General features: G+C 37.8%; 3 protein-coding genes across 6 annotated transcripts in view; 2 read left to right on the top strand and 1 right to left on the bottom strand.

The window, feature by feature from the left end:
• The first annotated feature begins 304 nt into the window (after positions 1–304).
• Positions 305–5,725, top strand: ddit3 (DNA-damage-inducible transcript 3). 2 transcript variants are annotated; one of them, XM_083530835.1, is made up of 4 exons: positions 305–1,778; positions 3,436–3,501; positions 3,952–4,159; positions 4,368–5,725. In XM_083530835.1, the coding sequence occupies exons 3-4, from the start codon at positions 4,019–4,021 to the stop codon at positions 5,034–5,036; spliced, it is 810 nt and encodes a 269-aa protein (XP_083386961.1). In that variant the 5' UTR covers positions 305–1,778; positions 3,436–3,501; positions 3,952–4,018; the 3' UTR covers positions 5,037–5,725. The 2 variants fall into 2 exon arrangements, with proteins under 2 accessions (XP_083386961.1, XP_083386962.1); XM_083530836.1 differs by having other exon boundaries at positions 1,533–1,778; positions 3,952–4,241.
• A 564-nt stretch (positions 5,726–6,289) lies between these two features.
• mars1 (methionyl-tRNA synthetase 1) lies at positions 6,290–20,990 on the bottom strand. Of its 2 annotated transcripts, XR_014531551.1 has the most exons (22): positions 20,658–20,924; positions 17,782–17,872; positions 17,624–17,702; positions 16,081–16,212; positions 15,489–15,564; positions 15,236–15,402; positions 15,036–15,145; positions 13,596–13,712; positions 12,999–13,202; positions 12,085–12,286; positions 11,813–11,887; positions 11,562–11,732; positions 11,349–11,444; positions 10,758–10,875; positions 10,081–10,294; positions 9,742–9,873; positions 8,823–8,927; positions 8,362–8,557; positions 8,140–8,211; positions 7,667–7,694; positions 6,790–6,855; positions 6,290–6,525 (listed from the first exon to the last, which is right to left on the bottom strand). XR_014531551.1 is itself a non-coding variant. In XM_083529602.1 (21 exons), the coding sequence occupies exons 1-21, from the start codon at positions 20,758–20,760 to the stop codon at positions 6,511–6,513; spliced, it is 2,541 nt and encodes an 846-aa protein (XP_083385728.1). In that variant the 5' UTR covers positions 20,761–20,990; the 3' UTR covers positions 6,290–6,510. The 2 variants fall into 2 exon arrangements, 1 of the variants encoding a protein (XP_083385728.1); XM_083529602.1 differs by lacking the exon at positions 7,667–7,694 and having other exon boundaries at positions 20,658–20,990.
• Positions 20,991–21,908: 918 nt separating this feature from the next.
• The window catches only part of arhgap9 (Rho GTPase activating protein 9), a 45,953-nt gene continuing 43,747 nt past the window's right edge, over positions 21,909–24,114 (top strand). Inside the window, exon 1 of one of the 2 annotated variants that reach the window (XM_083529617.1) lies at positions 21,909–22,044. Coding sequence is in view for 1 of the 2 variants with exons in the window: in XM_083529619.1 (XP_083385745.1) it covers positions 21,981–22,044 (64 nt within the window). In the remaining variant the exon portion in view is untranslated. The remainder of the gene's footprint in view (positions 22,045–24,114) is intronic. The other variant, XM_083529619.1, reaches the window with a different exon arrangement.

The following is a 24,114-nucleotide window of genomic DNA, read 5'->3' as shown; positions in this document are numbered from 1 at the left end:
AATATAATTGTATAACTATAAGAAGATAGCGAGCGAGAGAGAGAGAGAGAGAGAGAGAGAGAGTGTGTGTGTGTGTGTGTGTGTGTGTGTAAGAGAAAGAGAGAAAGATGGACAGAGAATCTCTGTGAAAAAGTAAACACAACTTTTGGGAATAAAAGCTCGGGCTGCCAATAGAATCGCGCGCGTGCAGGTGACAGCCATTAGCGGCGCGGAGAAAGCGCGAGACTACACAGCAACAGCCGCGCGCCGGTGACGTGTTCCGCGGCGCTCTGCTCGCGAGCGCCGCGCGCTTCCCCTGGAAACAGAAGTTGGAGCTTTCTATTCGCCAGGCGTGTGCGCGCGGCCCGCTCGCGCTGTTGCTAGGCAATACGCCGCACGCGTCCGCGCCGCGCATGTTAACTCGCAACAACAACTCCTCTCGGCTCGCGCGCTCGGTGAGAGTTTCAGAATACTAACGAGATGAGTCCCCGGGTGACATCCGATGGCCACAAGTTATGACGGGTCAGTTTCGTGTCCACACCCGTGCGGTGCGCTGCTGCAAACGCGGCACAAACAAACGGGGAACAAAGTTGCACCCGTAACTCTCTCTATCCATACCTACACATACTGTATATAAACTCACAACGCCGTTCACGAGTCAAGTTTGAATGGTGTGCTCGCGCTGAGGTCGCTGACCTGCGATGCTTCCAATAAAACCGCAATTATTACAATTAGACAATTATAGGGTGATGTTTGCGCGAGCTCCCTGCGCTAGAAATATAATAGTATTATAGTGATTTCGCACCGCGTCTTCATGACGGCGGTGCGCGTTTACAATAACAACACGCAAATCCGTAGCTGTTATTATCAATGAACTCAATATTATACTATTAAAAAAATTTTTGATACTAAAACTCTCATTATTAAATAGGTTACTGAGCGCATTTAAAATGATAAATTCATCAATATATTTAGGTAAGCCCCAAAAATGGGGTGTTTTATTTTATTATTATTATTCTATTTTATGCTCTGGTTATTCCAAGCGGTAACTAATATTGGATATTGAATATTAGATATAAAATTTTTTTTTGAAACATTAGACATTTCGCTTGGACTTTCAGCTGTACATTTGGGACCGAGGACAAAAACAAGGCTGCAATAAAAGCGTGTTAACATGTACAGATATGATATAGCTCCGCTTTCGGAGTGTTTTGCGAACGCAAGCAAAATCGATCAATTTTCTCACGTCCTTATAAGGTATTTTGTCTGGGTTTTCTTTTAATACAAGGCTGTTTAATAAAACATGTTCGGGCTCCGCTAGTCTTATCTCCGACTAGAAACCGGTTGCCAACGATTGCATCATTCCTTTCATGTGACTCCCTTACGCCCCAAATTCGTCCTGGCTGCCTTATGACTGCATCACAGCTTTCCGCTCACACAAACCCCGCTCATCGCGAGACAACCAGCAGCGCGCTATAGCCCCGCCTCCTACACGCATGACCAGCTCTGATTGGATGTCTCTAAGCAAAAGAGTTTTATCCTTTATCCACGATTGGACGGTTTGCCCGCCTGTCCGCGCTCGGCTACACGGCTGTGGGTTTGTCTGACGCTGAAGCGCTTCCTCTGGAGTTCGGTTGCAGTTCAGTCTCCTATATAAACAGCCCCGGGAGTTTCCGAAATTCATACTCGGTGACTTCAAGTGAACAATGGTTAACATGAGCTATCACCAATCGCTACAAAAATATATACACAACCCGAGTCCAAGACAGTCGAGAAAACGGCATAATAAAAGAAAAAGGGTAAGTTTCTGTTTTGTGTTTTCTTCTCTTTCCAGCACGGCGAAGTTTGGTTTTGGTGTAAGTTTTAGGGCGCCGCCGGTGTCAACTTCAGTTTTTCCTTTCCGGAAAGCCGAGTGAGGGAGAGGGAGATGGGGAGAGAGAGAAGGAGAGAGGGAGAGAGGGAGAGGGCTCGTGTTTTGGCCGCGATCCCGCAGCTGTTTTTGGACAGCAGTTGTTCTCACTTTATTTGTCGGGACTTTTTTCCTTATAACCATCTCTCATTTCACACTGAACCGCGGAGGATTTTTCTGCACTTCTTCTCCTCTTTAATTCTCACTCACTTGGTTTTGGTTTAAAGAGCAACTTTGTTTTCAGTGTCAGCATTTGTACCTGACGTCACTGTCACTCATGGCCATTTCATTATCCATTTTTATATTACTTTTAAATTTTTTACATTATATTTTTTCAACAACTAAATACTATTATTATTATTATTATTATTATTATTATTATTATTATTATTATTATCGCAGTCAGTGTTACAATTATAATACTATTATTATCGTAGCCAATATTTAAACAAGTATTCAGCAAACATAATGATAAAAAAAAAATATATATATATATATATATATACACACACTTTATTAATATTTATTAGTTTCTTTTCCCTCCTGTTTTATCGGTTTTTCTTTTGTCTCTTGGTCCTGTACTTTATCTCCGTGTCGTTACTCTGAACCTCCCCGTTTATTTAACAGATTCATTATAACACCATTATACACTATTATCACTTATTTACTTGAATAATTTTTTTTAAAACCTCACCAATCCATTGTGTTTTTTTTTCTTCTTTCTTTCTTTCTTTCTTTCTTTCTTTCTTTCTTTCTTTCTTTCTTTCTTTCTTCTTTTTTTTTTTTTAAGATCAAACTATTTATTCAACAACATTTTAGCCAGAAAACCCACCTGAAATGGTGAGAAGTTTATTGAACTATTTGATTAGACTATTTTAATGGTTGTGTGTCTTTTTAATCGTAATATTTATTATACATTAAAAACAAGTAAAATTGGACCTGAACAGGCCTCTGTGGGAATGAGAGAAGCGCACTTTTACTCCCGGACACCAATTGGTAGAAACCTGGGACTATTTTAATAAAATGGGGTAGTTTTTCTATTTATTAAAAAAACCAGATAGATATTACTTAAAAGGTGTCGTGTTGTATTCGACCATGGATTAGTGTTCAGAAAGGCGAAGAGGTTTTTATTTTTTCAATTTTTTTTCCCCCTCGGAGCTCCTTGGACTCATCCGTGACCCCGGACTTTAAACAGGGGGCGCCCGCGGCACACAGCGCGATTGTTTACACAGAGAGTCAGTGACCTGAATTAACACACATTACTATTAATCACTCAAAACCCCTCCGTGTGCTCACTCTATCAACTTCTCCACACCGGAACCCTTTCCCCAACAATTTCTTTCTTTTTTCATTTCTTCTTTTAAATTATTTTAACTGGAAAAGTTTTTCTCTCACTTCTGTGGCCGCTTCAATAAATTTGAAACCTTTCCTAATTTTTTTAATGCTAATTTTTCTATAATTTTATTAAGCATACAATCTGTTTATTATTTTGTTTGCAGTAATACACGCCACAATAACATTTTTTTTTTCCAACGCTCATTTTCCAGAATTACTGGGATACAATATCGCCGACAACCCACAATCACACTTGATTAAGAAGAAACGCTTTTAAGGTAAGCACGTGCTCAGATTTCTATTATTATTATTATTATTATTATTATTATTATTGTTATAAAGGACACCGCATTTGCCATGTTTACTTGTAGAATTTCAAATTGCTGTACTAGTTAATTTACAGTGGTGATCAGCTGTAATAATATCTGGCATGTTGCATGCACCCTGGTTTATTGTGCACCTCGGTGCTCTGGAGTTGATCGGCTGAAAGGTCTGGTGGACTTCACCTTCACGATCTCTGAAGTAACTCCATCTGGCCACTAAGTGTCCTTAGACACCTGAATATTTTCATGTCAATAATCGGCCACTGAAGTTTTGACTTTTTAGAAGAAGTCATCTGTGCTTTATACCATGCCTGCTGGGATGTTTTGGTTGTAGGTTTGAGGTCTGAGACTTTTATGAAAAAGAAAACAAACCAAAAAAAAACCCTTAATTATTTTCTGGGCCAGGTCTGGTGTGCTGGGTGTAGGAGCGTGTGGAGTCGTCGTGTTTGTGCGTAGCAGCTGATTGGTTGAGATGACTGCGGAGTGGATGTACCCCCCCGGCGTGGCACCGCTGTGTGGTGCAGAGTTGGAGGCGTGGTATGAAGACTTGCAAGATATATTGGGATCCGATGCAGGTGGGGCCAAGCACACACGCCCCCCGCCCTGCGCCGAGGTCAGTCACGCCGAAAGCAACGGCTGCCGTCTCTGCTCTCGTACCTTCAATGTTACGCCCTCCCTCCTCCTTTCTGTGCTCTGTAAAGGCATTTTGATGTTTTTGACAAATTGATTTTCTTAATAATGAAGTCTGTTGATTTTGTTAATGAATTTTCTCGACTAATATAGTTATTGTTTTCCATCACCCCCATGTCTCTTACCTGCAGAAAGAGCCGGAGTTTCTGGATGTCTTGGAGAGCTGCTCGCTCACCTGGCTGACGGAGGGGCAGGTGTGGGGGGAGGGGGTGCAGCGTGTGATGGAGGATCCTTCACCACCTCCGCTGCTCCTCAGCCAGCCACCGGCACAAGAGGAGCAGCGTGGTGCACGAGAGACGGCGAGCTCTAGTGCAGGAGACCTTCTGCCCCCCGAGTTCTTCGAGTTGCTGAGCGAAGGGGGAGTCGGCCTGGTGGAAACCGGGGCGGTTATGGTCACCACCGGCTACCACCACCATCACCCCCCGAACCCTCCGCCTGCCTCCCCATCCGTCAGTGAGGAAGAGCTGCCCACCGTTCCATCTTCGTCCCCATCCTGCTCTTCATCCTCTTCATCCTCGCAGTCGCCTTCCCTCAACTGTTCACCTTCGTCCTCCCCTCCTCTTTCCCCTCCACCGGCACCTGCTTCCTCACGCTTGGGCAAGAGGAAGAAAGGGAGTGCACTTTCTTCACCTTTCTCAGGGAAGAAGAGCAGAAAGGAGCGGGAGCAGGAAAACGAGAGGAAGGTGCAGGAGCTGACCGACCAGAACGAGAGGCTTAAAGCTGAGATTGAGCGACTTGGCGAAGAGGTTCAGCGGACACGCCGTGCGCTAATCGAGAGGCTCGTCAACACCAGGAAGTGAGGGGTTATGGGATGGAAATGGGTTAGAAAGGTTGGGGGGGGGGGGGATGTTGTAGGAACACGTAGAATTAAATGGTAACCATGAAATGCACATAGTGAGACAAAGGGGAAAAGGCATGTGGAAACTGGGGGGAAAGAGGGTGATTCTTTAGGGGTTTTTTATTCCCCCCAAGAATGAAGGATGAAGAGAGAAAGTGTGAAAGTCTGACTTTGCTAAAGAATTCGAGAAGGACCCCAGGTTTAGTTATTACTATAGGAATCTGCCTCAATAATCAGGCACCTTACTGATGTAATATACGGCTTCCTACACAAGGAGCAGATTGTAGGTTTATTGTATTTTCCTAAATGCAGTATCAATCACATGTTGCTTTTGTACTTAAATGTAATAGGAATCTTAGTGGTAACAGACTCCTGGGGTGGGTGTAACTGGCAAATACTTAAGACCAACCTTGAGAAATTAAGCACTCCAAAAATGATTTGTCCGTATACCTTAAACAGATTTGCACGGTGTGTAAAACGGTTTTATGCAAGGATTCTTTGTGCATTTCATTGTCTCCCAGTTCTAGAGGTAGATCAATGTTTTGTCTTATAAGTAATTAAAAGGGCTTTTAAACTAAAATGTTAAGGTAGAACTAGTTGACAGAAATAGCTCAGGACTTATTTAATAAAAATAAAAAAAATAAAAAAAAAGATTCTATAAAGAGAGACTGCGCTTGTAATCTTTCTGAAGCTCAGCTCAAGCCATGGCCTTTAAGCGTGGATGGATAGGGGGAATGTGTGTTTAGTATTCATTATGTATCACTTTCACAATTTGTATTTTTATTTTTTTTGTAGACAAAATTAGGCATTTAGATTTATGCAGTTTATAAATAGGTAATAATCCATGCTTATTTTTCTATTGTATCTTTCCTCTATATTCACTCATTATATATAAATCATTTACACTGTAGTACTGTGTAATAAGTAAAAAAAATATGCATGCTGAATTGCTGTATTTAGTCAAATGTGATTCAAATTTCCCTTTTATGTCTTATTTACTGTATTGTATACATTTTACTAATAAAAATTTTGAACACAAATTGAATTTGAACAATGTGTTTATTTAATGATGGGTGCCTATTTAGTAATGCAAGGAATGTGAACCATGTGGGGGGGGGGAACAATTGCATATTCTTTACTGCTTTTTAAAAAGACCAAAAGCTATAAGCCTTTCTTTCTACTGGATGATGAAATAATTGCTCTACAGACAAAGTGTTGTCTTGCCACATTAAAGCGTGTTTATTATTGTATGGTATTTGCAATTTATGTTCAACATGTCTGTCTTGCCAGCAGCCATGTCAAGTTGGTTACGGATATATTTTCATTCACAACGATTCCTTTAAAAAAGAGAAGAAAAATTCCCTTTACTATGTATCTTCTTCTGGTAAAGCCAAACGATGGCATCCTCACTCCTACTCACGCTTCCTCTTGTCTCATCACTTCTTTCTTTGCTGAGGGGGAAGAAACATATATGACTGGTTAGAAATATAATAAATAAGATGATATATACACACACATTTATAAACAAATCTATATAATACAATTGAGGAAAATCTATGCCACAATGTCAAACCATGTAGTTAATTCTTAAGCATTGCGTATTACTAATACATTGTGAGAAGGTTGATTACTTGTACAAACCGAATACACCCGTTGTAAAGACAATGATTAGCATCTGCCAGCTGTTACTGTACGCTTTCTCAGGCTGTACTTACATTTGCAATATGTTCTGCGGCAGCAGGAGGTTTGGTCTCCGTTGTGCTGCTCTTTTTACTTGGACCCTGCACGAGAAAAGTGACTTAAGCACGCTTTCAAAATAAAAAAAAATTCATTTAAAAGCATTTGTTGTGAACACAAATGGCAAAATATAAAACCATATTTAAGGCATTAGGTGTCACGTCACATATAAAAAAAAAAGTTAATACTCCGCAACCCACGCAAACGTTATCGCATTCATTAATATAAAGGAAATTGCAATTGCTGATAAATACTGATAATTACTCATGGTCAGGTCTCTGGGGAAATTAATCCTGACATATAAATTCGGCGACAAACATATTAAAATGAAGTCATATAGGCCACTGTGGACTGGATTTTTGTCACGCCTAATAAATTTGTTAATGCCGAGGTTTATGCGAGTGTTTAAAACGAATCCTTTCACAATAATTGCTGCTTAACTAATTGAATTGGATCGATTCTAATCATTGATAATTATATGAATTCGAGGAAACACAATCATTTTACAAATCCGAACAATTAGTCAATAAAACAAAAAGAAATACACAAACATGCAGGCATATTGCTCACTGGTGCAGTGAAGTGTATTCCACCCTTTTATTCTAATGAGAAAAGCCACTGTGCACAGACGGCCATTTGTTTAAGAAAAACATCTTTCCGATTAACTTTTATTTAAGCACAAGCATGACTATTAGGCAAAAAAAAAAAACAAAGAAAAAAAAAAGGAAAATGCCACAGTGATTGGAAGCAGCGTGCTTTGATCTGGGGGTTCAAGATCCATTTCATACTTAAGGCATCGGTGGAGGTGGCAGTGCAGGGGGCACAAAAGCATGCAGCGGTTTTACTTAGATCTACCTTTGCCGTAGGGGGTCTCCTCCTCTGGCTGAAAATAAAATTCAAGTAAGAAGAGGAAGACAGGCCAAAGACTACGTTAGCTCTGGCTGGAACGTGGCCGCTCGAGGTCTAGCCCTGAATTGTTCAAACACGGCGAGGGGGTAAAAGTAAACATTGTGCGTATTCTATCCCGTTTGAAGGCTTTCTTGATAAAGCAGCAATTCCTGAATGGGGCTTAAAATATCACCCCCATCTCGCATTTCGAATGATGTTGCAACAGGTGTGATTGGAGCTTGTTATTTCACTCTGGAATGATGTAATATCCAGACACCTCATCCAACTTATGAACCGGTCACTGTGTCATGCTTCATCAACCCGGACCATTAATCATGTCTGACCTCAAAAGAAAAGCCATGAATCTAAATCATTTGCTTTTCGTCAAATTTTAATAAAAAATCTCTTATTTACAAACTTATTTACACTTATTTACAAACCTGTTGTCCTCCAAATTTCTTCCTCAGTATCTCAATTTGCTCAGAATCCAGCTTCTGGAACAAAGGACTGACCTAATCGGGTGGAAATAAAATAAAATAAAGAATTACATTCATTAATAGTAATAACAACAACAACAAAATTCAATAAGGATTTCATCACTAACTAACCGGTTTTGATACAACAAAGCTACAGTAGTTACACTTTTATTAGGGGACAATTACCGTTCCGATCCGGTGGCCGGTTGGGAGGCTGCGGAGGAAATATCCCTCAGCACCCAGCATGGCACTGGCACAATTATCTGGAGCTTGCAGCTGGGTACGGATGGTCTGACTGACTGTGGGCATGTACGGCTCCAACATGGCCGACAAGAGACACGCCACATTCACCGACACACCAGTTACAGTGCCTGCACGTTTCCTACAGAACATACATACACACATACACACACACACACACACACACACACACACACACGTTACCACCTAAAAGCTATTTTGCTCTCAAAATATGATTTTACAGAATGTGCTATCAAATTTTTTTTAATTGGCAGAGGTGCTTAAAATGTTTAGTGAACACCCTCAGATTTTTAAAGTGTGTGTTAATTGAAAGATGAAACCATGCATTTTCAATCACCGTGTGACCCAGACTATAGTCGCACTGACGCTTATTCACATTTACTTGCCTGTCCTCATCTCCTCCTTTGATCTTCTTCCAGGGTTCATTTATCTGAATATACTGGTTGCCATGACGAGAGACGTTCAGAACGCATTTCAGGGCATCACGAATCCTGACCAATCGATCAATAAAACAATTAATGAAATAAATCTCCAGACATGCATTTAAATATAATTATTTAAACTCCATTATATGTTTGTGTATATAATTTCAACATTTTAACAATTTGTAGGTATTTTTCCAGAAAACCACAAGATGCCTTTTTTTTTTTATTTTTTTTTTTACTGCCTTTGTATTATACCTGAACTGGTGCAATTAACTGTAAATAAATGCAAAAGGGTTTTATTTGTATAATTATGTGCAATATTTTTTTTTCTACTAAATACATTTATCATATAAATAATAAAATAAGTAAAAATCTAAAATTGTGTACATTTGATGCGATGTGAAAAATTGTAATACATCAATGCACATGAAAACAAGCTCCTGTTCAGAGAGCATGGAATTTAACCAGGATTTTGCCAGTAGCAACTAAAACAAATCAAAAAAATACATCTTGTAACGAAATATTGGCTGTCACGCACAGTCCATGTGCACAATTTATCCTCATGTGTTATTTCTTTTGAAAAGGCAACCAGAAAAATTTAACCATTCGAGCTATTAAATTATAATTTTTTTAATCTAAATATAAAATATTTACAATTTACAAAATGTGAGAAATAGATGCTTGGTTTAAATGCGGATATTTTGTCCTTTAAACTGTGTAGTTAAATAGATACTGGCATGCAGTGTTCTGCAACCATAAGAAGAAGTGGTCTTCAGTATTTTAAAATAAACGTCATATAAAATGTATGTAAACGAAAAAGAAATAATTCAAAGCGAACAACAAAAGAAACTTAAGACTTTAGACTTAAAACATTTCTGACCTGACTTTGTCCAGCAACTGGATGTACTGCTTGAGCTCCCAGGCCACCTGAGCAATGATACGCTTGTCTTCATCCTGCACAACGATCTCCGGCACACAGCCATTAAAGAACTTACTCACAAACATGCCCGCCCTAAAAGTCAGAGACAAAGAAAGGCAGAGACGAGAAAACAGAGCAGGTGAATAGCAGATCCTGTGTGATTACTGGGCCGTGCTGAAGAGTGTGTAACGTGATCATCTAAATGTTTATCTGCGTAGACGAACGTCTACTTAAAGAAATGTACAAACAGGCCGCACGATACGTGCAAATAAAGTGAGAAGGTTGAAGGGGTTCATTTACCTGTTGATAAAATTGCCCAGGTTATTGAGCAGTTCGGAATTGTTCTTCAGTGCCAGGTCGGCCCAGGAGAAAGACGAGTCCTGGCCCTCGGGTCTCACGTAGGTGAGGTAGAAACGCCAAACGTCGGATGGAATGCCTGTGTCTTTAGCCATGTCTCCAAACACTCCCACACCACGGCTCTTGGAGAACTTTGTGTCCTCATAGTTCAAATATTCTGGTTGTCAATAAAAAACAAATTTAAATAATGAATAATTTACAAAGTCGAACCTTTAAAGCTGTGCTGCTTGACTTACTGAACAATATAACCATGACAGTGATTTCAATATTTCATAATTCCAGCCAAATCTATTGTCTTAAAACAGAGATCTAAAATCTGAGTGTTTAAAATGTTACAAAAACCTAAATACTTGAATTCATTATTAATGCATCAGATTAAAAAGACATTAATGTCCCTGTCTTTGTAATATTGACTCTAAACAGACTACACGAAAATAATTTCCATTTGGGAATATAATTTTTATTCTGATGCTTCATGTCACGTCTAAGTGCACTCTCATGATAAAATCGCTGTAATGTACATCCTATCATGGCTTTATTATAAGTCCAGTTTTCACCTGACTTCTGTTTATTAGAATAAAATCTGCGAAACGGTTTTCAGGGATGCTGCTGTGCATCACCTGTAGCGATGAGATTGTTGACGAGAGTGTAGTTATCCTGTGCTCCGAGCAGAGAGCAGGGGAAAACTACACTGTGGAATGGAACGTTGTCTTTTGCCATGAAGTTGTACAGCTCCACCTGCAGGACAATGAGGAGAGACGAGCACAATTATTTTTTATTAAGACGTTTACTTATTAGCTTATGCCAAACATTGTAATTATTATAATCAACCTGACCATCTTAAATAATGGCATGACCAAAAAGAATTAATCAGATATAATATAATATAATATAATATAATATAATATAATATAATATATAATATAATATATATTTTATCAAAGTGAAGAGTGAACAAGTATTAAGTAATATATGTTCTCAGAAGGGTCTTAAATGATTGAAATCCAGGTTTTTAAAACATCACTAACATCACAAAACTAGTCTTACTACACTGTAATTCCACCAGTTACATTTTACATCTTCCTTTAGAATTGATATGAGCAAATTCTACTTTTACTGTAAAATGTTTTTCTGTGTATACAGGTTGTACATTGCCTCTACATTAGGGGTGTTATGTACACAACGCAGAAAGTGGTAATCAGATTTGGCACCTGTTGTGGGTTCTTCCACCACTTCTCCCAATCACTGGTGTAGTTGGCTGTAATGGAGAGGTAGCCAATGGGGGCATCAAACCAGACATAAAACACCTTTAAATAAAAAACCAAGAGAAAGAGAGAGAAAGAAAGAGAACAGCAGGTGATTTAGGTGTCTGGAAACTCCAAAATAAAATCCAACCGTTTAGTGTGTAAAAGCAATTTCCGTACCTTGTCCCTATATTCTTCGAGTGGTACAGGTGTCCCCCACTTCAGGTCTCGTGTGATGCAGCGTGGCTTCAGACCATCCCTTAACCATGAGCGTGTGATTTGCTTAGCATTCGCTGTCCAGTCACCAGTACTGAAAGACTGCTCCAGCCATTTCTCTAACTCGCCTTCCAGCTAGTAAATGCACACGGACAATGTTAGTGTACGGAATACATGCGCATGTTTTATTTTAATAGTAAATACATAGTGGTTACCTTGGGCAGGTTGAGAAACAGATGCTTAGACGTGCGAATCACAGGAGTCTTTCCGCACACCTTACACAGAGGATCCTGGGGAAAAGTCGCAAAAAAGTAACTTCTCTAATTCTAATCCGAGTTAAAGATTTTGACAACAAATGTTTATTTCCACACAGTGTACAGATCACTTACCTGCACATATGAAGTGGAAGGCCTTTCTAATTTACTGATGCTTTAATAATATGCAGTGTAATTGAATCTGAGTAACAGGACAAGTTTTAGATTTGTACCTTCAGCTCCACCGCATTAATGAGTCGGCCGCATTTGTCACACTGGTCCCCTCTGGCTTCGGGGTATTTGCAGTGAGGACACACACCCTCAACAAAGCGGTCCGCAAGGAAGCGCTGGCAGTGCTCACAGCGCAGCTGCTCCACCGTGTCCTCTTGCAGAAAGCCCCGCTCGAGCAAACGGAAGAAGATGTTCTGTGAAATCCTGAGAGAAAGAAGCTAATTGATTATAATCAATTTATACTTTATTTATTCTTTCACTTCTGCACGTTTCATCTTCGATGCCACAGCCTTAGAACATTTATCTGTACTTCTTAACGATGGCCACACATCTCTGCACTTCTTTAGCCTTTATATTTATTCACTGTACATATGCTTACATAAATATATATCACATGCTGTACATATGCTACATATTTATCTGCGTTATTTGCACGATTGCTTTTTTTGCACTTCTGGTAGATGCCAAACTGCATTTTGTTGCTGTGTACCTGTACAATGCAATGACAAAGTTCTTTCTTTCTTTCTTTCTTTCTTTCTTTCTTTCTTTCTTTCTTTCTTTCTTTCTTTCCATCCATCCATCCATCCATCCATCCATCTATCCATCTATCTATCTATGCGATGAAGAAAATCGGTGGAAAACCAAATTTTCCTATGAATTACTACTGAGAGATTAACTTTAAATTCTCTTTTTGCTTAGTGTCAATTCAGTTTTACCCAAGTCGGGTTAAAGTAAGTTAGATCTTCAATATATACTAGTTAGGAAGGGTGAGATATACTCCGAATCAAGCAAAGCCTGTTACTGAATCCTTTTAAATTCCTGCTCATGCAACATCAACAATACCCCAAATACATACTTTTTAATTCCCCAGTTTTTAAAACCCTTTCTACCACACATGCACGTTTCAGAATCATACTCTGTCTGTTGTTGAGTGGTGGTGCGGCCAAAATAGTCAAAGTCGATCTGGAACCACTTGTAGATGGCATCGTGGATGGCAAAGTATTTGTCGCATATTTGTTGAGGTGTTAGACCTTCCTCGAGAGCCTTGTTCTCTGTTGCAGTGCCGTACTCATCTGTCCCGCACACATACAGCAAGTTCCAGCCACGCAAACGGCCATATCTACAGCCAGAGACACAATGTGAGACACAGAGACATCAATGTTTATTGAAGTATTAAATTCACAATTAAACAGTAAAAAAAAAAAAAAAAAAAAAAAGCATGATATAGTAGTAAAAAAAAAAAATGTTTTACTTGTGTGCAAAACAATCAATTCTAAATAGTAAATAAGGGACAGGCTCTACACTTAGGTGTAATTACATTTTTTGTATTACAATCTTTTCCACAATTTAGCTTGAAGCATTTTGATACAAAGCCAAAAAGAGCAAATATCTACCAAAAAAAAAAAAACCCCACACAAAAAAGAAAATCTGATCTGCCTACTGTAGTTTTCCCATTAGTGCTTCATAATGAGGGTAAACAAAACAACTATTGCAGAGCAGGGCTCCGTGTTACCTGGAGAATACATCAGCGCTGAGCACGCAACCGATAATGTTGCCGAGGTGAGGCACGTTGTTGACATACGGCAGTGCACTGGTGACCAGCACATTACGCTTCCCTTCCTTGGGTAATCTGAATAAATCAGCATACAAACATCGCATTATAAACAACACTCCTACACATACAGCGACGTTAATGAGAACAGAGTCGCAAAAACACGCGAGCTCCGCACGAATGTGAATGACGTATGACAGCAATCAAAACGTGTACTTGGGTAATGACTAAGTTATGACACCTTATTATACAAGTGATACATGCGGAGGACTTTTAGCGAAAATACCTTTTAATAAAGATATTTATTTACAATTTCCTATTATTTTTTATATAACTTTATAAGATTTCATTGCCTTTCTCGAAATAAAAGTACAACAGAAGCAAAAGGACCCACCAGGAGAGTGAGATAACTCAATCCTTGAAATTAGTAAAAATAAAATATTTATAATAATTATAATAATAATAATAACAATAATAATAATAAAAAAAAAGAAATTTGCTTAATAATCTTGCATTGTTTTTATCCTTTTCTTTGTCCTTTATATTCTGCAACACAGTTTACTTTTGCTAAAGTGGCATAGGACTACAATCACCACTGGTTTGCTTACTATAGACAAATATATAGCGTTACATTTATTATGTATTTATTAATTATATATATATATCCTCAATTGAGATATTTCTCTTTGTGACATATGTTCAATATTAAAAGGGCTAAACAAATTAAATGTAACTGTACTACTCTACTACTACTACTAAAAATAATAATAATGATAATAGCAATAAAAATGCAATGAGAAATATGTCATTATGATGTTGGGTAAATTTGCTGTCATTCAAGTAATAAGACAATGTTATTTCTTTTGCACAAATAAAAATGATAAACCTGAAAATTGTTCACAATGTTGGCCAGCTTCAATCAACCCCAGAAACACTGACATACTGACCATACCATAGATTTCTGTTTATTAGCTGAATCTCACACTGACAATATGAACATATATATGAATGAAACCAAAAATAAAATGTGTTGTCATTTAAAAAAAGTGCCAGTTATTCAGGAGCTGCCTGTACGTACAGCTCTTGAACACAGGTTTTGAATCTGAAGAGTTACAGTATGTTGTATTGTATGAAGTATGTTGTAATAAAGAAACTCATCTTTTTAACCCCATAAATGTTTGTTTCTAAGGTGATCATGTGATTACTGCTGCAAGATACAAGAGTGTTGGGGGGATAAAAGTGTGAGATCTGAAAATTATTTTCCTGCAACACTGTAAACTCATTACACCTTTTTACATATTATTAAATTACTCGATAACTGAATCTTCTACAGCGTGTGTGTGTGTGTGTGTGTGTGTGTGTGTGTGTGTGTGTGTGTGTTGGAGAGGATTATTATCTTACATAGGGTGTTTCCTTTCTACGGTAACACGGCTCTCTGCCAGGCCTCCGCTAAAAGTCTGAGCAGCTACCTCAATCTCCCCTTCGGTCATCACATGCTCAGCCTCTTCGGTCTGAAAGACAACATGCTCGCAATCAGGGGCGCATTTTTTTTTTTTTTTATGGTGTCTTTTTTCTGAACCCAGTCAAGGAAGACTGTGTACCTCACTGGGTAGGTTTTCCCTTCGCTGTGTGTGTAAAGCTGGCTGCTTTTGAAGGAAATTCTTCAGAGCACTAAGCGCTTTGCCTGGCAGAATCGCCTGCACTGCTTTGGTGCATGCGGGGAGCTGGCTTACACGCTTAAACCAACCTCGAACCAAATGCAGCTCACCTGAAAACAAAGTTAAAAAATGATTACGCCAAAGAGATAAATACAGACTGAAGCACACGTGAATAGCTACCAGCTGCTTCTCTCACCTGCATTCAAATCAGAGTCAGACAGAATGGGGTACAATGCTGACCACAAGACAATGTCCGCCACTTCCACTGTCTCCTGAAAACAAACAAGAAATAGATTGCGTAGATAAAATATGTGGGTAATTATCGATTGAAAGCAAGGAGACGACCAAAGAGGTTTGAAATCTAATTATGGAATGTCAGGGTCAATTTTAAATGTGCAAACACTCACTCGCCTCTACAACTCGTCGATTTTCGGTAGTTGCCGTAGATATGCACGCACGCCTATTCTTGCATATGTGCAATGCTTGCCTTTAAATGCTCTTACTAACAAATACGTACCTTTGTATACTCCTTAAACTCTGCAATGTAATAAACCCTTTAATAAAACAATTGCAATTCATTGTGATGACAACTTTTTCACATCGGAAAGGTTACGGTCAATTTTTTTAACCTTGCGACTGATTATTCACATAGAACATGGGAGGGAGGACAGAGTCCTTCAGCAGTAACTGAAGCACAGAAATGTGTTTGCAATAGGATCCGAGCCTAGCTCGAAATGATCCTAAGTGTGATGTGCAGAGCTCTGCTAGGTTAGGGTTGAATTACTTACTGCAGTTAGGAACTGTGTGGATTTTCCACTGAGAAACTGCTCCAGCCAGCTCAGAGTCACCTTCAGCAGTGTGCCGGCCTCACTGCTCTTCCCCTGGAGCACTGCCACATGAAGTGCCTGAAGCAGCACGGGCTACACAAATATACACAGACACACACCATTTACCATCACACAACAATCTCCAATATAATTCTCCAAAGTTTTAGACTTTGTTTTTATAATCAAAAGAATATGTAGAATAAATGCCAGGGTAAATCAGTGCCATTTATTCCTTCACACTCAACGCATAGCTCTTTCTTGTGTATAATGGGTAAAGCATGACTCATGTCAATTCTCTGACCACGACTTTTCATTCTGAAAATAAATCACAATGTATGTTTTCTGTGTAAAATGTTTCCCATTGTCAGTATCTCAAAAAATTTATAAAAATCAAAAACAATACCCAACTTTTTGATTCGTAAAAAGATTCGGTGCACACTGTGTTGTCACATGTGAAAAGTGGAACTGCTTAGCAGCAAAGCCGTGGACTGGATTTCGGTCTTTCTTAGTCTGCTTTCACACTCGCCATTTTTGATCTCAACCCACAGCTCATGTGTTGCGTGTAATCCTATGTGAAGCGAGCACAACGGCATCACGGCATCATCAAAAAGCAACGCCGGTGGGTTTTTTTGGTCGCACAAGACTCCTTACAAATTCGAAAAAGAATGATTTCTACTTTTTAAACAAAAGGTGGACAAAAAAAAAAAAAAAACAGCACAAGTGCTCCAGCCAACGCTTTTTTTGAGGGGAAAAGCCAAAAGTACTCTTATTAAATGTTTAGCCCAATGTCTATTCTAATAAAGGTGACCCTAAAAACAAAATGTAAAAAGTGTATATTGTTTACAGGAGTTTTATGACTGTAGCATCAATCAAGCGAAACTGAATTTCAGAAACGACCAAGGACTTAATATTTTCATAGACAATTCATTAACTTTCATGCAAAACCCCTGGAAAAGCTGTGTGACCATTTATCAGGAAAATTTCTGGAAGGACATGGATAATTTCCAGTCAAATGTGTTTTTTCTCCAAACTTTTTACACAAAGTTGGAAGCACACAATTGTATATGATGTCTTTAAATGCAGCAGCGTCACATTTTCCCTTCCCTGTTCTAGCATGACAATGCCCCTGTGCACAAATCCAGCTCAAAGAAGATATGATTTACATGGGTTGGAGTGGAAGCTCTTGAGTGGCCTGCTATAGATCTCTGACCTCAACCCCAATGAACACCTTCGAAATTAACTGAAATGATGAAGGCACCTCAGGCCTCCTCACCCTACATCAGTACCTGCCTTTAGTAATGTCTTTGTAGCTGAATGAGCACAAATCTCCACAACCACACTCCAAAATCTAGTGGAACATCTTCTCAGAGTGGAGCAAATAGGGACTGAATGTCAGGTGTCCACAAACATTTGTTCATATAGTGTATATTTATGTTATACAATAAACAAACAAACAAACAAATAAAGGCAATACAGAGATTGCTTTGTGGCATCAGATCCTGACCTGCAATTCAGTCGCTTCCCATTCCAATAACTGCCTGCTAGTATCAGTGATCTCTTTCCCACCAACCTCGAACAGATATCTGTGGACATACAGACATTAAAAGATACTGCAAAAAAATCAACAGGGCAGAAATTCGAGTTGTATTAGGAAATACTCACTGGCAGATGGCATTCGCACTGAAAAGCTGCTGGCCGCTGGGTAACAGCACAGCAGGCAGGACCGGGCGACTTAGGAAGGACACCACCTTTTCTGGAAACGCACACGGATACAATCAGCTACAAACCTTACAAACTTTCATTTACAATACAGTCTAATATAAAGTTCTAAAATCCACAAATGTGCAAAATATCTGTAGGCCCTATATTTAATACACAAAAAGTAAAATAATACACATACACTATAACAGTATGTTTGATAAAGTATCAATATTGTATGCCCCCCCCAAACACACACACACACACACACACACACACACACATACAACATTTGTCCCCCTATTCAGAGCAACAATTATCTAATTTATACAACAGAGAAGTTGAGGGTTATGGTGCTTGTCAAGGGGCCCACAGTGGCAGCCTGGTGGTGCTGGGATTTGAACTCACAAACTCACCATCAGAAGCCCATAGTTTTAACCACTGTCCTACCACTTCCTTATAGTGTGTGTAAGAGGGGCAATACAGTACATGCACAGTACACGATGCAATACATTTAAAGAAATACATATACTGTATTACCATATTTAACTTTTTTATGATAAATTTGTGCAAATATTTATGTTGGTAAATAATAGATACATTTTGCATATACTTAAACCTGTGAATGTGACATTGTGTACAGGTCAATTTTGTAGGTCTAAATTTACTAAAACACATCTGTACAGCCTCCTAGGTGGACCTGATGAAATGACCAGTCAGTGTATAACCAGTTAAGTATAACCAGTGTCATACCAGTGTATAACCAGTTAGCTCCCATTCATTCTGGATATACATGTCAAGCTTTTGGCTTTTTTGGTAATCCTGCAGTGGATATTTCTCCTTATTATCGTTTTGAACATTGTTATAAAACAGTGACTGAGAAAAACAGTTGTTGTTGTTTTTTGAGCACACAAGCAGTAAAACCTGATGATCCTCATCACTGATATGAATCATTGCTGAAGTGGCTGGTCAGGTTTGCACAAAATCTTATAACAGAGTAACACAGTAAGATCATCAACCAACAAACTATTTGGTCTGAAAGTTTTAAACTGTTTCATGAGCTTGGAGTGTGTTAAAAGAAAGAAAGAGTGACATGAGTTTTATAGAGGGATGAATGTGTGTGCATTTGGCAGTAATGGAGTGATAAATGAAGTCAGAGTCTCTGTTACAGGTATGGTGAAAGAGACTAAATTGAGGTTTCAAGTTGTGTAAAAGTTTTGACAGTTGGCGATCGAAATCTTGAACATTTCAAGTCAAGATCTGAAAATTCAGTTTCAGTTCAATCAGGAGATAACGTTAAAAACAGACGAGCTGTGCGGAGATTGCTGAATATAGTTTAAAGGTTTTAAGAGTTTTAAGAGTTTGATGGGAATGCATGACACATTTAGGAAAATTCTAGCTATTATTATAATATGAATTATTATTATCATTATTATGATCATCATTATTATCCTCTAGTAAGTATTATTCATTGATAAGTATATGTAACCTAAACAGAGAGTAGCATGAACAGCTACATTAAAAGCATTAAATAAAGGCAGGACAATAACACAATGTATAATGATATTAATATTACATTGTACTTGTGTGAAATGTCGAGCATTGTCAGTACCTGACCAACCTTCCCATTCGTTTAAAAAGAAAGAGAGAAAAAAAAAAAGATTTAGTGAAACTGCATAGCAACAAGCAGCTGAGTGGATTTCAGGGTGTTGTGCTGTTATCTTATTCTGCTCTCACACTAGGCACAGAACGCCTCCTCCCTCAGAAAGCAATGCTGGTGGTGTTTATTTCAGATTTGTCACAGCACAAAGACCCAAACTTTTCATGAAAGACACAATAATGTCTCTTTCACCTTTCCAACTAGCCTGCGCAGACACCCTGCTTTGTGTTATAAAGCACAGCATGCTAGTCCACTGTCCTTCAATTTGGTTTTACATTTAGTAAATGTTTTTCCTCATGTTTCTGCAATAACATTTTACCAAATTATAAAATGAAACTGAAAAGTTCAGATGCGTCACGGAAGTTAGAGTCTGAATGGGGCGGTGACCAAATCTGACTTTCATCCAATAGCTGTGAAGAAAGTAATGAAGCCTTTTATCAAAGTGGATGCGGCAACTGTCACTCAAACTGAACACAGGCGACACCCCACAGAAATCCATTACTATTAAGTAAACTCTATTTGTTTAAGGAAAAGAAATGGAAGGTTTCTCAGTGTCTGAAATATGTCTAAGACTATACTACCATTACGTGAAACAAAGATGAACAACAGAAAGAAACTGTCAATAAACTTATAATCTCTAAACTTATAAGCTTTAACATAAATTTATAATTTATAACCTATCTATCTATCTATCTATCTATCTATCTATCTATCTATCTATCTATCTATCTATCTATCTATCTATCTATCTAAAGCTGTTTTAGGACAATATCCGTTGTTAAAAGCTTTTGTTAAAAACTGAACTAAATTGAATTATGATTATTAAAGCTGCTGCATTTAAAAGTACAGACATCTCCAGACTTCATTTTCCATGGGTTTCATCATCACGACTACAGTTCAGTGCAAATGACGTCATCACCATGATCAGACCTTATATCATTCATTATTCATGTATATATTGATGGGTTTTCCCTGATGGTAATTCATCTAAATACAGCTGTCACTCCCTCACACACACTGGACACACTGCCCTGCTTACTTTCAGATAAAGTCCTGATATTTTTAGATCTAATATTAAGCTTGCAGAAATCATTTTCAGAGTAAACACCTTAGACACACTGAGTGTCCTTTCACCGTTTCCAAGTAAATCTGACAAAGTAAGATGAACAGACTTTCTTACCCTCGTGGCCGAGAAGCTGCAAGTCACATTTCACTCCGGTGTGCTCGAGCGCGGCTAGCACTTTCACACACTGCGGGTTGCCTTCACTCACAAACAGCTTCATCTGAACTCTGCTTCTAGTTTCCTCCGCCGACAGCCTACAGAAACGACTCTACAACCCGATATCTCTGATGAGTTGTGCCAGAAACATAAACAATTCAACTCAACCGGCTTTCATAGATTCAGAATCTGATGCAACTTGACACTGGATAACTGCAACACGGCAAACTGTAGTTTTTTATGGATCAGGAGCTCTGTGTATACGGACACGCATACGGAATCAGATGAAACTACATTTCCCATAAATAGCGCAAAGTGTCGTAAAAAAGCATTGCACTTCCTGCTTTTTCACCATTGCGGGTCAGTGTTGAGCAACTTTAGAAGACAGATTGTTATAAATATGAACATTTATTTTATATACAATATTAAACTAGAATTGTTATGTTCTACCACCATATGATTTAAATTTTTCAAATTTTTACATTATATATATATATATATATATATATATATATATATATATATATATATATATATATATATATATATATATATATATATATATATATTTTTTTTTTTTTTATGTCAAAATGTTATGTTAATAACTCGTTAACGCAAATGTATTTTGATGGCACTAATTTTATTAACGCTAGATTAACGCAGTGAGTATTTCTGTGATCCTTTTTATTACAAATCTACATACATGAATATAAAAGAGGTGAAATTAAAACCTTAAAAGCAACACACATTTATTCACGATGTCCTTTCTTCACTCAGATATAAAAAAAACTCCACCAAAAAATTATTTTTAACTAAACATTTGTTCTACTGACTTTCCAAGTCTCAAATCAAGCACCAAAATCTGCATGATGCACAAATCCGGCAATTAAAACCATCCGTGTGGAAACATAGCAAAAGTTCTGGTGTCCTAATGATTTACGGAATTTAAAACACATTAATATTTAATTAACATCCATATTTGTCCATGCCAGTGTTAATTAGTTAAAAACTTGCAATGAAGTATATGATTAAAAAAAAAAATATATATATATATATATATATATATATATTCTTTTTTTTAATCATATTTATACATTTTAAATATATAAAACGATCTTCAAAAAACACTCGATTGCTCTCACACCCTATGTAGTGCTCAAGTGAAGGTAGGAGGCAGTTCATTGGAACGCCATTGACAGTAGCTCAGAGTCTGGTCACGTGATCAGGGCAACGCGACGCTCCCGCTCGGGGCAGAGAGTAAACGCTGGAGTGGAGTTTGAGTTGATGAGAAGATGCTCGGCTGTTTTTAGGCTCTTTGGATTACAAATCGTGGATGCACCTGCAAAAGGTGAGAATTTGTTTATAGTTGCAAAAACATTTCTACACTTTTGCCTCTTTATTTGTTTTCTGATCGTTTATCATATTGTACTTATTTTTTCTTCTTTTTAAAAAATCTAATGTATGTACATCCTGCACAGGGAGCATGCGGTATATATTGAATTGGATATTAAATATTTGACAGAATAATTGGAATGATTGGATTTTATTTGGGGAACTTTTTGAATAAACGATATGGATTATATAGAGTACCTAAATGTACAGTTCATCAGACTCATGATTTATAGTGAGTGTAGAGTTAATTTCAGTGTACAGCAAACGAAAGATTACAGTTTTCAGTGTTTTTCTTTCCAGTCTCCACAGGTAGCTGTATATTTTTAACCCATTTTCCCCCTGCAGATCACAAAAGGCTCATATAAAATATTCATAAACGCAGTTTTTCTGGCTCTTAAACTCTTGTTGAAATGAAAAATGATTTCTCTTTGACGTTTTTATTGTTCAGCGCGCGTCTGACGGTTATTGCGCATGCGCACGCCACTTTGGCAACCTGCGCAAAGACACGCTATTTCAAGTACAGTGTTTCACCTCTGATTGTATTCTATAATTAGTATAATCTAATAATGAGTCTAACAATTAAACTACTTACAATATCATGCTGGAAGAAGTTTTCGACAAGACTGTTGAGACTCCCAAAATATTATACTTTTCACTGTTGAAAACAAAGGATACCAAACTGTACCTTGTCTTCTCATTGCCCTCAAGACGTTTTTTTTTACCTTTAATATATATTTATTATCATATATATGACATATTGTGTAAATTCATAATCACCTTGTAAAGTAAAGCTTAAAAGCTACAATATGTGCATCTGTGTAAAGGAGTACTATCTGTACTATCTGTACTATCTGTACTATCCATGCCACAAGGAACTGTAGAGTCTAGCACCCTTTTGCTCATTGACAGTGTGTATTTTATGCGTTAAAGGCTACAGAAATAAATCAGAGCTCAACAGAAATGTACTGGACCAGCATGACATTATAAAGATGAAATAAATATCAGCTCAGGATTAGTTTCCAATGCAGTCGATAGAAAGTGGTAACTAACAAATCATTGTTTTCACAATTTTCTATTCCAAATCCTGTCACACAACTGGGTTACGAAGTTTGCAAGACTTCGACCTTTTATTGTAACTTTAGGGTTATGGGATTACATGCTAGCACTGACCTTACCTTGGTATTATATAAAATAGATTAGCGTTAAAAAACTTTAAAATAAGATAAAAAATAATTATTAAATGCTACTCGTTTTATTAAAAAAATAGTTTGACTAGGCATATTCTGAAAGTATACACATTCATGTTATACTATTTCTTTCTGTGCTACATGCAAGCTTTTTTGGAAAAGACCTGTTGTAAGTAAATAAATGCAGTGTGAATATGCTTTCTTTTAGATTCCTCTGCATTTACGTATATACAATAGCAATAAAAAGCAGACATGGTCAAATACCACATTACTGTACACATTTTTGACGTAATGATGTGGAAAAAGGATGTGGTTGTCGTTGTAGCACAATTACAACTCAGTAGGTTTTATCCCACAACCCCACTGATCTTAGTAGTGATGGAAAAAACCTGCTTACAAACTGTCTGCTTTTATCTTTTGCCCTTTAACCTGCAATATAATGTTTCTGGTGTTTCTACAAAAAAAAAAACTATTTTGGAGGTGTAGATGCTCTTATCCCTAACAGTTACAAATCTGGTTCATATTTGGGGTTCTCAGCACTGGATTAATACATGTACAATTCAAAGTTTTTTTTCAAAAGTTGGTTTACAGATCTGTCTAATTGTATGTAAAAATATCTTGAAGGCCATAACACATGACAAAAAGTTTTCCTTTGTTGCTCAACCGTAATAATAATTGTAAATTATTCACAGAAAGAATCAGTGTATTACACACTATTTTAAGAGAACCAGGGCATTTTGGACAAAAGCCTTTCATCTACTGTGCAAGCAAAGTGATTATGTAGCTGTAGGATATGAATCATGTGAATGAAACATTTTGCTTGCACAGCTAATAAAAGA

Source organism: Silurus aristotelis, assembly GCF_946808225.1.
Source record: "Silurus aristotelis genome assembly, chromosome: 2".
Taxonomy (NCBI): domain Eukaryota; kingdom Metazoa; phylum Chordata; class Actinopteri; order Siluriformes; family Siluridae; genus Silurus; species Silurus aristotelis.
This window is presented reverse-complemented; position numbering and strand designations above follow the sequence as displayed.

What these genes read in the sequence shown, in the direction of transcription:
- ddit3 (XM_083530836.1), top strand. Translation starts at nt 4,086, where the DNA reads ATGAAGACTTGCAAGATATATTGGGATCCGATGCAGGTGGGGCCAAGC. An exon ending in CCTCCTCCTTTCTGTGCTCT is followed by an intron (nt 4,242 to 4,367) that starts GTAAAGGCATTT and finishes TCTTACCTGCAG; the next exon opens with AAAGAGCCGGAGTTTCTGGA.
- mars1 (XM_083529602.1), bottom strand. Translation starts at nt 20,760, where the DNA reads ATGAAGCTGTTTGTGAGTGAAGGCAACCCGCAGTGTGTGAAAGTGCTA. An exon ending in AGTGCGAATGCCATCTGCCA is followed by an intron (nt 17,703 to 17,781) that starts GTGAGTATTTCC and finishes GTATGTCCACAG; the next exon opens with ATATCTGTTCGAGGTTGGTG. An exon ending in AGCGCTGATGTATTCTCCAG is followed by an intron (nt 13,203 to 13,595) that starts GTAACACGGAGC and finishes CTCTGGCTGTAG; the next exon opens with ATATGGCCGTTTGCGTGGCT.